Source organism: Anastrepha ludens, chromosome 4 (genome assembly GCF_028408465.1).
Source record: "Anastrepha ludens isolate Willacy chromosome 4, idAnaLude1.1, whole genome shotgun sequence".
Lineage (NCBI taxonomy): Eukaryota > Metazoa > Arthropoda > Insecta > Diptera > Tephritidae > Anastrepha > Anastrepha ludens.
Window position 1 is genome coordinate 130,729,597 of NC_071500.1, and position 14,853 is coordinate 130,744,449.

General features: G+C 33.5%; 1 protein-coding gene across 4 annotated transcripts in view; it reads left to right on the top strand.

The window, feature by feature from the left end:
* The window catches only part of LOC128861231 (adenylate cyclase type 2), a 79,521-nt gene that overhangs the window by 9,702 nt on the left and 54,966 nt on the right, over positions 1 to 14,853 (top strand). For all 4 annotated transcript variants that reach the window (XM_054099193.1, XM_054099197.1, XM_054099195.1 and 1 more), the window contains exon 2: positions 10,995 to 11,243. In XM_054099193.1, the coding sequence (XP_053955168.1) occupies positions 11,072 to 11,243 (172 nt within the window). In that variant the 5' untranslated portion in view covers positions 10,995 to 11,071. The remainder of the gene's footprint in view (positions 1 to 10,994; positions 11,244 to 14,853) is intronic.

Below are 14,853 nucleotides of genomic sequence, written 5' to 3' on the forward strand. Positions count from 1 at the left end.
CCTGCGGAATGATAATTTGTTAGTTGTTAATTGGGACAGCGGAAAGAGTGCAGAACCTTTCCGTGTTTTATCACAATCTCAACCTCAGTCATTTTGGATGCGGACGTATGACGGACCAACTTACCTTACATCGCCTGTTTCTTTCATTTTTGTAAAATAAAATTATAAATTTAAACAAGGAAAGAATATGCACCACTTGGAAAGTAAAAAACAACACAAATTTGAGTTCCCATATTACTTTTATTTTTTTGCGGATGTTAAAAATGGAGGGGTTATCTTATAACAACTGTTTGAATTTGTATCCATTTTCGAGAGGCATAAATCTCTCAAAATTGTCTATACTCTTCTCTAACGTGAGGCGTACTTGTTTTACATAATAAATAAATATGATTTGAAATTTTTTTGTTATTTATTTGTTATTATTAAACAATTTTAAAAGAGCCAATAAAATTCCAACAACAAAAATAATACCATCAATGCGAGCAGATACCGATATTTCCAAAATTAAAAACTACACGCAAATAAATCAAAAAAATGGCTAAAAACGATGCAATAAATAAATGAAATAAAAAAAGAACGAGCAACTGCCAAACATTATTTTACGTTGTGAAAATTTGTTAACAAATAAGTTTATATACATAAATATGTTTTTAAACGCAAAATGATATCATCGCGCATCATACAACACGCGTGTGTATGCCTGCATAGATATGTATGTATGTATAAAGTTTGGTAGGCGCTTCAATAGTTACTTGGCAGAAAATTTGAGCATAGTGAAAGTGATTTTTGCCAGTATTTATCAAAGGCGGCAGTAGAATGTATGCCCCACATATGAAGATTTTGCTTATTAACATAGTCATTCATCCAAACAGGCCCCTTGCCACAAAAGTTGATTTTTAGCGCGCAATATTTTCACTGACGAACACTCAACACTTTATCGCTTGCACGTGTTGCTCAATCATCTAACGTGCCACTCTCATTCGGCATCGAAATGAATGATGATAAACAACAGATTTGACAAATACCTCCAAAGAAACATGACCGTCATAGCCATCGCAACATCGCAACGTCCCTAGAAAGCCCTTAAATTGAAATGTAGATTGCATATAAATTTATATTTTGTGTATCTCATAAATAATTTTCCACTTCGCTGCCCAACTTCTGATCTTATAAAATTACGTTTCCAAAGTAAAGATATAATTAGTTTTTTTTCTTTCCAAAGTAAAATAAGTATGTATTATATATGTACATATGTTTATAATAGTAAGCTTAAAAAATTATTTAAGGTTGAAAATTAAAAAAAATCGCATATGGCTATCGGGAAAGTCTCTCGGGCGTACAAAAATCATCCACTCAAAAGACCCATGACACGAATTACGACCGAACGAGTTGTGGTTGTTAGAGTATGAATTTTACAAATATGTCGCAAGGAAAATCCCATGCATTAACAAACTCTATATGAAGAAAATGATAGAGTTTTTTTCAGAGTCATGCTTTGATGAATCTATGATCCGGCTTAAATATTCCTAAGGCAGGGTCTGCTTATGACGAAAAAAAGGAGAATCACTGAATCGTTGAGAATGGCATAATGGTTTAGGGATGCATTCGGGCCAGGAAATTATTAATGTTAGAGGGAAAACAAAAACGCAAATATTTATTTAAATACCCTAAAAGAGGTTACAATATGTGAAAGTTCAGATCCACAGCCCAAAGAGAGTAAGGAAATATTTATATATACATATATAACACTGGATCACAAATTTCAACTTTTTTTCTGCACCAGAGACGCCGTTATGAAATTCCTATGTAGAATCACCGTCTAATTCCGAAAATCAAGGTTATTTTTTATTCTATGGTAACGTTTTTGAGATATTTACGAATTACCGTTATTTCAAAAAAAAAAAAAAATTCGGCCCACTTAATCATATATATCTCGAAAACGAATTGAGGGATTCCAAAACCATTTAAAGCTTTTAAAAGGTAATAAAATTTGCTATAAACTGTGTGTAAAAAACTTTTTGCTAGGCCCTGCAGATTCAAAGATAACGAACTATCATAACGGATTTTTTAATTTTTTTTGTAAAAATATAAAAAAATTTGTACTTTGAGAGAAAGGATCTTTAAAACCTTTTATTTTTTCGTATATTTTTTCTTTTCACTCTTAGCTCTGTTTTATTACAAAAAAAATAAACTTTAATTCAACAAAATCGATGAACTAATACAAAAGTTACAAATATTCAAGTAAATATATCCATTTAATACTTAAGTACCCTACTGGTAATATGTGTTAGTATTCGCATGTCAGTTAGTCACAGGTAGATTTTGGAAGGGTTATTAGATACAAAAAATTGTTAGTGTCGTTATCTCAAACACAGATACATTTCAAGCAAGTTCATATGTTTAAGGCAGGTAGTGTTTTCTATGTATAACTAGGGAACCTTTTTGTATAGGTAGGCTTGCATTTTTAGCTGATTTATACTTACATAGGTATAAATAATAGTACATGTGCCTCGTTCCTTCATAATTTCTGCAAGGATCGCCGGATACTGTTCACTTTATAATTACAGTTTATAATCCGTCATTTACTTAAAAATATAATATGAATAAAAGGGCGCGAGAGTTTGAGTGTAAAAATGATCCAGATATGTTCTGTTTCATCTGCGGGGAATTTATCGTTAAAAGGATGCGACGTGTGTTTTCAAATCCTTTGAAATTTGCATACCATAAGTGTTATGGAATTGAGCCTAGAAACAATGAAAAACCATGGCCACCGAATACTGTGTGCACCACATGTCGAGTCAAATTGATATTTTCGGAAATCGGAACCAAAAGGTACATCGTAAAAATTAGGAGTTTTCTCTCTTTTAATGCATATCTGACTAATTTCTTAAACTATCTATTTAGGCGACATATGAAATTTATTACACCAATGAAGGGGAGGCAACCAACTTGCCATTCAACGGACTGCTATATTTGTACTACAAAAGTATTTGGGGTTGGAAAGTCAAGAAAAGTAACCTATGCGAGCGTATCTACAGTGTCATTACCAGAACTAAATTCAACGGAAGCGACATTGCCAGAATCAAATTTAACTTTAGTTCCGGCTCCAGTTTCATTGTCAACAGCAGTATCTGATTACGCGGCATCATGTTGTACTGGATTGCAAACGGAAAACGAAAGAAACCCTTTGTCACAAACACAACTCAATGATTGGATAAAGGATTTGGAATTGTCAAAAGAAAAGGCCGAACTACACGCCTCTCGTATGCAACAATTTAAATTTGTTTCATCCGATGTTAAAGTAACATATTATAGGACTCGTCACGAACAATTCTCCCAGTACTATACGAAGAAGGACAGTGTTTGTTATTGCAAAAACATTGCTGGTCTATTTAAACAGTTTGGTGAACCATATGATTTAAAAGAGTGGCGATTGTTCATAGACGGCAATAAATTAAGTTTAAAGGCCGTATTATTGCATATTGGCAACCAAAAGCCATCTATCCCGATCGCGCATGCAGTAAATACGAAGGAAACATATGAGACAATGCAAAAATTGCTTAAATTAATTAAATACGAAGAACATGATTGGAAAATATGTGCCGATCTAAAAGTCGTTGGAATGCTATGTGGTCTACAATCTGGATACACAAAATACAGTTGCTTTCTATGCAAATGGGATAGCCGAGCACGTCAAGACCACTACATCATAAAGGATTGGCCAGAACGAATCGCTTTTCAAGTTGTTGTGGATAACATAAAATACTCACCACTTATAAAGAAGGAAAAAATAGTTCTACCTCCGCTCCACATCAAGCTCGGCCTTATCAAAAACTTTGTCAAGGCTTTGGACAAAGAAGACGAAGCTTTTCATTATTTGAAAACAATCTTTCCACAGATTTCAGAAGCAAAAATAAAGGAAGGGATTTTTGTGGGGCGGCAAATAAGGAAAATAATGGCCAATACCCATTTCAAAGAACTATTGTCACCAGTGGAGGCAGCGGCGTGGGACTCTTTTGAAAATGTCGTTACTTCTTTTTTAGGCAAACACAAAAGTCCTAACTTCGAGCTGATAGTGAACGATTTAATCAAACACTATGTGGAAATGGGTAAATAAAAAACACATATAAGACCGTTTTCTCAGTTAACTTTAAAACTAAACAAAAAATTTTAAAGCAAATTTTTAAATTTATATGAGAATATATAGCCCTTAATCTGAATTTATTGCCCTGCTTCGAACAAACAAGAACGACCAAAATTTGTTCGGAATTGGAAGATTAATCCAGCCTAAGAAAATTATATGCTAATGTGTCACTTATGTATTTATCTAATTCCCTTTTTAATTTTCTTTCAGGAGTAAATATGTCTTTAAAAAATCATTTTCTGCACTCCCATTTAAATTTTTTCCCGCAAAATCTTGGCGACGAAAGTGACAAGCATGGCGAAAGGTTTCACCAGCAAATGAAAATGATTGAAATTCGGTATCAAGGATTCTGGGATGTCGCTATGATGGGTTTCTCATAAGAGAAACCGATCCTTATATAAATAAACGTCAAAACAAGACACATAACTTTTTCAATTATAAAATAAGATCATAGAGTTAAGACAGAATCATATGTACATATGCTATTATTTGTAGGGTACTTAAGTTTTACTATATGGATATATTTACTTGAATGCTTGTAACTTTTGTATTAGTTCATCGATTTTGTTGAATCAAAGTTTATTTTTTTTGTAATAAAACAGAGCTTAGAGTGAAAACAAAAAATATACGAAAAATTAAAAAGTTTTAAAGATCCTTTCTCTCAAAGTACAATTTTTTTTATATTTTTACAAAAAAAATTTAAAAAATCCGTTATGATAGTTCGTTATCTTTGAATCTGCAGGGCCTAGCAAAAAGTGTTTTACACACAGTTTATAGCAAATTTTATTACCTTTTAAAAGCTTTAAATGGTTTTGGAATCCCTCAATTCGTTTTCGAGATATATATGATTAAGTGGGCCGAATTTTTTTTTTTTTTTGAAATAACGGTAATTCGTAAATATCTCGAAAACGTTACCATAGAATAAAAAATAACCTTGATTTTCGGAATCAGACGGTGATTTTACATAGGAATTTCATAACGGCGTCTCTGGTGCATTTTGGCTGTAAACCAGTGTAATTGGCGCGTACACCGTTTTTGGGTGTTTGGCCGAGCTCCTCCTCCTATTTACGGCACAAATGGAGGGACCTATAGTTTCCAGCCGACTCCGAATGGCGGATATTTTTTATGAGGAGCTTTTTCATAGCAGAAATACACACGGAGGTTTGCCATTGCTTGCCGAGGGGCGACCGCTATTAAAAAAAAACTTTTTCTTCATTATGGTGTTTCACCGAGATTTGAATTTACGTTCTCCTCGAATTCCGAATGGTAATCACGTACCAACCCATTCGGCTACGACGGCCGAAATATCTACTTAGAGGTACAAAATATGGGCACCTTCAAATGTCCACCTCAAAGTTTGGACGTATCCACGCAAAAAGCTTTTCAATAAATTAGAGGATCGTTTAGTTAGTTAGTACTGTACTTATAAGTACTTTCTCTTACCATAAAAAGATGTTAACAATGTAATTTGAGCTTTTTATACTTAAATATATTTACTTAGACTACCATGATCATAATTTTACGATGTGTATGTTTAAAAGACAACGCTTTTATTACTTTTAAACTTGAGATTCCACGATAGCTTAACGCAATTTAAATTTTTCAAATGGAAATAATTTATTTGTTCCCTTTTTGACATTCAAAAATATGTCTGATACTACTCACATCACTTCCTGAGTTAAGCATAACCAAAAGTTCTTCAGTAAAAGAAGAAATAAGAAGAACAAGAAATTAATTAGTGTAGTAGAGTTTACGCCTTGCATGCCAATGTGAGACGGCATCTCGTCAGGACATTTCTCAAGGGAACGGCCGCAGCGGTCTAAGCACATTTGTGTATAAAAATATATTTTGCATAATGTTAATTAGTTCTAACGAAATCACCGCCAGGCATACACATTACATATTTCATAAGGTATATTAAAGTTACTAAATCCAGTGAAGCTAGCTGATAATTTCACTTGGTGCGGAAAAGTAAAGAATTTACGCCATAAAATATTATATGAAAGAGAAAGCAGTATACCCTTGGTACATTAGATGTAAAAATGTAACAACACTACGTCTAAAATAGACCAACTGAACATACATGCATTTCTCCTTCGTCGATTGCCTAGCCTTATTCTATTTCGGGTCGGAATAGGCACGCTATCGATTGTTAGAACTGGCCACTCACAAATCTTTGCTGCAAAATGGAACTCTGCAGTTTCGGTTTTTGTGCGCCTTCTTCATAGCCCATTAGGTTCGGGTGATTTCAAGCGTTTACTGAAATTTCTGATAAGCGCCTTAATATTTCCTTACAAAAGTGGTGCTCTAAAGTTGTATACCTCCGAACGGGAACTCCTATTTTGTTTTTAGGTACACCTTCATGGCATCGGCTTGAGGAGCAACCATCCATATGACATGCACAAAAACTCAACTAAAGTAGCGGTCATATTCTACCATTCTACGTCAATTTTAAATATATGTATGTTTCTTTTAGCTGACCAAATAACGCACAAAGCTTTCAATTGTTGTTTTTTCAATGTTAATTAATCTGCAGATGAAGGGTTACATATCTAGCTCTTACAGATATGCAGAGATTAGATTCTCGCGTTAAATAATTAATTTTAAAAGTTGTTATTTCAAAACTACTTTGCCTCTAAAGGGCAAACAAGATCGCGGTGTTAACTTCTCCAAAAATCACTAAATTTTTTCATATATCACTTTGCCTCTTACTCTGACTGAAGTTTTACTAAGCAGAGTTTTCTTAAGGCAATTTGTTTCTGCAGCTCACTGGATTTCCTATATGTACATATGTATGTATGTACCTATATTATTTATATATGTTACGCAAGAGAAATTCATTTGGGGTGGAGGATTGTTAGATAAACATATTTTTACGTTTGTGGATTTTATTATGTATGTACATAAATACTCATTTTATAACTTGGCGCAGATTCATTCACAAAAGTATGCAGTTAAAAGTAAAAAAATTTCAAAACAGTTCATTTGTTTAGAAAATGTTGAGGTATTAAATGTTAACTTTCGGTGTTCAACTTCATTAATTTCTATTTTATTATAGTAGACATCTTACTCGTACTGAGCTTATTTACACAGGCCTCGGTGGCTGGCAATATGGTGGATGCGTAAGATGCGGATGTGTACGTGCCATTGTTAAGGCAGTCATTTTAATATGAGCAAGAAAGCAAGAGCTTTAGCCAAGTGATATGAAACTCACGGAAAAATAGGAAACTTCAAACGATGGGCATAACTTTTCTAAAAGCGGCCACCCTTCGGCAGATATACATTGAATCGCTGATTGGCAAAATCTGGCTAGTTTCTTCATTAATTTGTGTTACGCGATTTTATGTTGTATAAAAATTTGTTGCAATAAACTTTATGTTGTCTTCGATTCACAGAGAGTTAATTATAAATGCAAAGGCTAAAACTCTGATGCAATTTTAGTAACAACACCAATTATGAGGCGCTCAAATAAATTTCAAATAATTTGAAAATTGTGATGAATTACTCCTATGCATGATTTTTTATATTTTTAAGTATTGTAAGTACGTCAGAATACTTTGGTCGAGTGGAGTTCAAAAAGCTGATCCATTGGAATGACATCAATTCTTAACAGCTTCACAAAACATATATCTTGATGGGTTTGAAAGTTAAGTGCTTTTGCATATTTGGTTGAAATTTTAATTGCGGACACAAAGCTTTGTTATATGTATTTGTGCAGATGTGCATTTATACATATACATATTTATATATTATTTATTTTGTTGATAGGCACAACTCCTGCAGTCTTTAGCGCAGCACTAGCAACGTATTTGTTCTTGCTTTTAGTTTTGATAGCAGCAAAGCGAAAAGAGCAAGGGCCTGGGCCCAAGCGTAGTTGCCATAGCATGCCATAATTGAATCAAAGTTCTAAAGATAGTAAAAAATACAACAGTAAAGTAACATTGCCCAAATTTAGCAACGATGATAAGGAAAAGAAGAATAACAGATTAGAAGCAATATAATATGAAGATTATTTCCATAATCGCGGGAAGAATTTAGTTAAATTTGTGAAATCTTTAAACTGAATAATCACATGCAATGAATATATTTAGTGTATATCTGCATATGAACTTGGTCGCCTCCACCATGCGCATACGTACATATATTTTCAAAACACATTGTCACTCAATTTATTCGTCCATTCGACCCCACCACACTCCATCGTGTGGACACAGAATGAGCCATGCAAATTAATTATAATTATCCTGCATTGTAGACAGATTTGAAATTACCAGCGAACGCTGACTTATAAACATATTTTTATACTTATATATTGCACATACAGATATGTGTCCCTGAAATATCTACAAATATTCAGATTGTATATCAAGTTGAAATGAAGCTTGCAAAAAGTACATTAAGGGGCAAGTGATAAACCAGGTGCTAATTAAACGTATAATAATAACTAACCGCAATTGGTTTTATAAAAATAAAAATACAATTTTTAATTTATCAAAGTTCTATACCCATCTACAGGAGATGTTATTCAAAATTTTATTCCACTTAAATTTTCTTAATAAAATTATCTGCAAAAATGTGGTTAAATTAAATCTTTTACGTCATCATAAATAACGACTTCACACAAGCTCTAATTATTTTTTTATAATTTAAATTAACTACCTTTTCGGAAGTGTCAATAAAAGCTCAGAATGGTTAGTTAAGAGAATTACTGAGTATATTCAAATAGATATATTTCTAATTATTTTTATTATTTCCCTCTCAGCTCTCGGTTGCATCAAATGTATTGATACTAACACTCAGTGGAATAAAGTAGATTTATTGTACAAGAGACAGACATATGGTATACGCATACGAGTGTAAAAGTATACATATATAAGTACAAAGCATTGATATGTATGTAGCGATGCAGTGAGCGTCGGGACGAAATAGACGGAGTGAGGCGTGCTAGAGTAGAGAGATACAGCAGAAATTATACCATATAATTCTTCACTCAGATCAAATTTGCAGCAAAACTGTTGGGGTTTGCGCCAGAAAAATGTTAATATTAAGGTTTGACATTTTTCCTTAAATTTATGAAATTTTCATCTAGCAGCTAAAATTTAAAATCAGTGTTTTTGTGGTTGCTAAGAAACAGCATAAAAATAAATATATCGTTTTTATTCCTTGATAATATACAATTTTAGATGCCATTTTTAGGAAGTACTAAATAACTAATACAAAAATACATCTCTTTGCACATACCTTCTGCTCAAATATGAACGAGACGTTATCAATAAAACGGTCCGCGGATGACATACGGCAAAAATAAATTTTTTGTTTTTTGGTAGGACTGTTATAAGCTTACATGGCAAATTTCAGCGTGATATGTCGCATAGTTTGTTTTCTGTGCTACTGTAAACAAGTCAAGCTCGAGTGTGTTCTTCGAATTTAACGATGGAAATTCAAGTTGAACAAAGAATTTGTTTGAAATTTTGTTATTCCAACAAAATTTCGACTTCAGACGCCTTAAAAATGTTGCAGATAACCTATGGGGACTCTGCTCTATCGCGCGCACGTGTTTTCCAGTGGTACAAATCGTTCAAAGAGGGCCGTACATCGGTTGAAAACTTGCCTCATGAACGTCGTCCAGCAACATCAGTAAACGACGAAAACATCGGAAAAGTAAAGGAAATTGTGCTTGAAAATCGCACAAATCGCAAAATCGGTTAACGCTGAATATTATTTACACGTTTTAAAGCGTTTGCGCGAGAACATTCGTCTTAAAAGGAAGGAATTGTGGGACAACAAGTCATGGTTCTTGCATCACGATAATGCACCAGCTCACACATCACGTCTTGTTCGCGATTATTTGAACAAAAATAATGTTAATATCGTTCCGCAAGCACCGTATTCGCCTGATATGGCTCCATGTGACTTTTTCCTGATTCCCAAGCTCTAGTTGCCGCTCCGTGGAAAACATTTTGAGACAATTGAAGTCATAAAAGAGAATTCGAAGAACACACTCGAGCTTGACTTGTTTACAGTAGCACAGAAAACAAACTATGTGACATATCACGCTGAAATTTGGCATGTAAGCTTATAACAGTCCTACCAAAAAACAAAAAATTTATTTTTGCCATATGTCATCCGCGGACCGTTTTATTGATAACGTTTCGTTCATATTTGAGCAGAAGGTATTATCGCTCTTGGTCGTAACACAGTTAGATAAAAAATATACATAAAAAGATAAACAAAAACTGTTTTTTGGATGCATTTCGGTAATGTTCAATTAAAACAACTATATTTTCATCAATACCATCGAAGCTAAAGAGTTTTAACGCACACTTCGCATATATATTATATAGGGCGCTTAACCGAAAAAAGTCGCAGTTTTTCCACCGGAACCATAAAACTTATTATATTTTACGACCTACAGCAGAATATTTGGAAAAAACATTAAGATTTACATCAGATGGGCCAATTCAAAAGTATCTCCTAAAATCGAGTTTTTTATAAATAAAATTAGTTTTTCAGAATAATTTTTTCAATCACCTCAGACGATAGAAGAGTTCACGCTGTATTAAAGTGTTTAAAGATTTTATCAACGGAGTCGCAATCGTAAGATTTTTAGAGATACTTTCAAATCGGTCCAGATCACGTCAGTTTTAATATATAACAAATTTTTTAATTCCTATGGGAAAACAGTATATTTTTTGGATAAAGGGTGATGCGCTGTAATGTATTTGAATATTTAATATTTAGCTCACGGCAATACATTTTATAGAAGTACACAGTTATAATATATGAAATCTTTAATAGAAAAGTATATACATTACTTTTATTTAATTCTTTTATTTTATTGTCTTTTCAGATCGTATATTACTTATGTGCGTGGCTATTTTTCGAATCAATTCATCTCTAATGACTTGCTGAAGAGCTGAACATAGAATGGTTAAATTCAATGCGGAAACTGTTAAAATGGAAAATGGCACTAATGCTGGTATGATCGGTGACGGCGGTAAAATGACCAATGTTCTCAACACACCGACCCCATCACCCTCGCGCACACCAAACCAGGTGCGACTGAGGTCGGTGATGGACGAAGAGGATGGAGCTACAGGTAAATGAACATACTCGATTGCTCTTGTATCATGGAATGGGGGCGGAAATGAAACATTCCACTATGGGGTTTTTGGCGTTTTTTTTAGCATATATTAAAAAAATAACGTATCCTGTATTTTAAAATAAGCTTTATTTTTGTTTTTACCATACCCTAATTAGTTGAGAAAGTAGTCGTTAAATTTTTTTACCGTCACACTGATTGAACGGTACGCCTTCAAAGTCAGCTGATTATCGTGTTCGCTTTGTGCACAGTTTGGTGGAATACATTGAAAAAAGTTTGATTGCTCGAGTTATCCAAATAAAACAAAGAATCCAAATTTAAATGATGGAAGGTCATAGTCCAGGTATATAAGATTATAGTCTAGTAACATTTTTTCAATTATGTGTGGTTTAGATTTTGTATATCGTGTTTTATTCATATGTATTATTTAAATTAGTCTTAACAAGTATAGGTGCGTTTCGTATAATAGAACTTCCAAGGCGCACAGAAGTGCACAGAGTTTTAAATGTAGGGTTACTTACTAAAACGTCCACGCTCTGCGGAGCAAAGCCAACACAATTACTTAATATTAAAGATATTAATTCAGAAGTTTTCAAGGCCAAAACACATGCCCTTCAATATGGAATCAGCCCTTTGCATGCTTGGATCCGCTTTTTCGAGTTTGTGTTGAAACTTTCATATAGAGTCGAGATGAAAAAGTGGCACGTTAAAGATTGCGATAAACCTCAATTAATAGCTCGAAAACAATTAATACAAAAGACACTTTTAAAGGAAATGGGCCTCAATGTAGACAAGCCTATTCCAAACGGCAGCGGAAACTCCAATGACGGCAACACGGCAAGGAGGGCATTTTCTGACGTAGCCTTATTAGCCTCAATTTTAAATGTTGAAGAACAATTACTGAAAAACTTCTATATAATTTTAGTGAGCATTTCCTATGAGCATGAAATTAGCTCAAGCAAGTTTGAAACCTTTTGTGGAAAGGTTTTTGAACTGTACCATTATAATTATCCTTGGTATCCTATGTCTCCTACTGTTCACAAGGTACTAGTACATGGTCATCAAATAATAAAAAACTCCTTGGTTTCTGTTGGCTGTCTTGGGTAACATGCATCCGAATCCCGAAATTAGTTTTATAAAAGCGATAGAAGGGGGCATGCAAGAAAATGCAGTCGGCTGGATAATATGACAGATGTTTTTAATAGAGCCTTAGATACTTCGGACCCATTTTTGTCCACTATCTTTTTAAAAGAACGACAAAACAAAAATAAAAAGAAAGACATACCAAAAGAAGATTTCGCGCTGCTTCAATCGCCATCTTTAAATATTTTATCAAATAATGACAAAGATTATCAGGACGAAGATGAAGAATATGACGAAGATATTGAACTTGATGTGATTACTTCTGACGAAGAATATATTAAAATAGAAGAAAACTAAGTTCATATTGGTAGTAAGTAGTCTCAATAAGCTGTTTGTAAGTTACGTAATATTTTTCTTTCTTCTTAGAACACATATGTATATGCAGTTTAAAAATTTGCCTAAGCCATTTTGGAAGGGAATTATCCACCCAGACAAATTTAATATAAAAACAAAAAAATAATTTAATTAATTTTAAATAAATACTTATTGTTTAAGAATGCACAAATTCGCGAAATAAATGAAATATATGGAAACACAAATTTCCTATTGTATAAATTGTCACATTATTTTAAAGATCATGTTCAGGGCGGAGGCGTAATCGAATGAAAAAATAAACAAAAACCGAAATTCTACTTTAATCTACGTGATTCACCTGCAAAAATTTAAGTCATTATCTTTAAATTTGTGATTTATGCCAAAAAAATGTAAAAAAACCCCATAGTGCATTCCCGGGTTTCCACTCCCTTTATAGATACGATTCGCTTTTCTCTCAGAATTAGTGGTGAGTGAACTTATCCTTCGCCAATTATCATAAGAAGCCACTAAAATTACATGTGCCATGTTTGTCGGAGTTTTTTGCAATAAATTTAGTAAAAGAGTACATCTCTTTCAGTTTCCCACACATACTTATGCATAAATAAGTTTTTGCATAAGAACAAGGCTATATTCACTTTCAGTGATTTTCCATCAACATATTTTCTTGAGTTTTCTAGCTAAAATAATCTAATCTATTGTTGTTTAAAAAAAAGTTAGTGTTTTCTTAGGCAAATAGATTATCATGATAATATTTTTAAATGGTTGATTAATTCGCCTGCTTTTCTGGCACGGTGCTTTGCAATTTTAGAATACGAAGAAATTTATAAACATATTCCTGTTTGTATGTATGCGCATAAAGGATTCAATGTAAATTCAATTTTAAAAGGATGGGTCAGTAATGACAAGTGAGCTTTGACACTCTGAACTGACACTGAGAAATAGTGGAGAATGTTTTCCCGTTCTTGCCTAAAAGTAGTAAAGTACGCAAAGTATCCGGTTACTACTGAAATAAGAAACAAAAGAAAAATTAAGTTAGCTAGGTACTATATATACTATACATACTAAGTTAGTTCGCAGTTGTATAATAAATTTTCTAAAACCTTGTAATCAACTGGATGCCCGGATAGCTGCTATATATAGGTTCACCAAGTTTGTAGTTTGTTTGAAAAGAGCGAAAAGTCAAGAGATGTCGGGTTCACTGGGTTCCTAAAAGAATAATTTCATTATATTGTAATAAAAAAACGCGACTAGTGAACAAAATAAGCTTCTGAATCTATATACACGAGTATATTTTCCTTCCACGAAATATGTAAGAATTGTTAAAAGGAGAAGTCATCTATAAAAATCTTAATATTGAAATAAGAACGGATATTAAATAAACAATTTTCTAAAACTAGCTTGTACGAGGCAAGGAGCAGAGTAATTTTCCAAATCATCCGGAAGTATCTGGTACAGGTCGAAAAATAATTTTAAAATATTAGAATCCAAAAAAGCTGGCCGCCATGGCATCGTAAAGCTTAAAAATAGTTAACTTGCAAATATATGGTTACAACTTACGTTTTTTTGTAGATGTAGATTACGTGCACTTGCGAGTTTTTGAACTCCTGCAAATAAAAACGCTTAAAAACAATTTACTTACTAATAAAACAAACGAAACTTACTAATTACATTGGAAGGAAAAGCAGAGAGGATGTTGAGGAAAGTTTAGAACACCTTCTGTGCGTCTGTCCGGCATTGTTAAAACCCCGTTTAAAATGCCTGGGAGCCCCATTGTTTGAGGGTCTGGAGGACGTCTCAAAAGCGGATCTCATAGCTCTGCTTAGATTCGCCAAAAACGCTGACATCCTACATGATGTCTACTTTCGGTATTTATAGAGGTCGGTCTCCATCTGTATCGCTAGGGAATAAAAGGTCTATGCGTGGCCTATTGCCAACCAGGCTAACCTAACCTAACCAAATAATTGCATTATATGTATGGTAAGCTGACCCCGATTGTATTTGCAGAAACGCTGCGCTAAAACTCTGTAAATGAAAAGGTTTAATAAGAATTTTTACAAATGCCTTATCGGAGTCTACATGCATGAAAACTCACAAACTAGTGGTTATCTGCAACATAAAAGTAACTCATTCGTGAAGAGGCTGCGAGAAG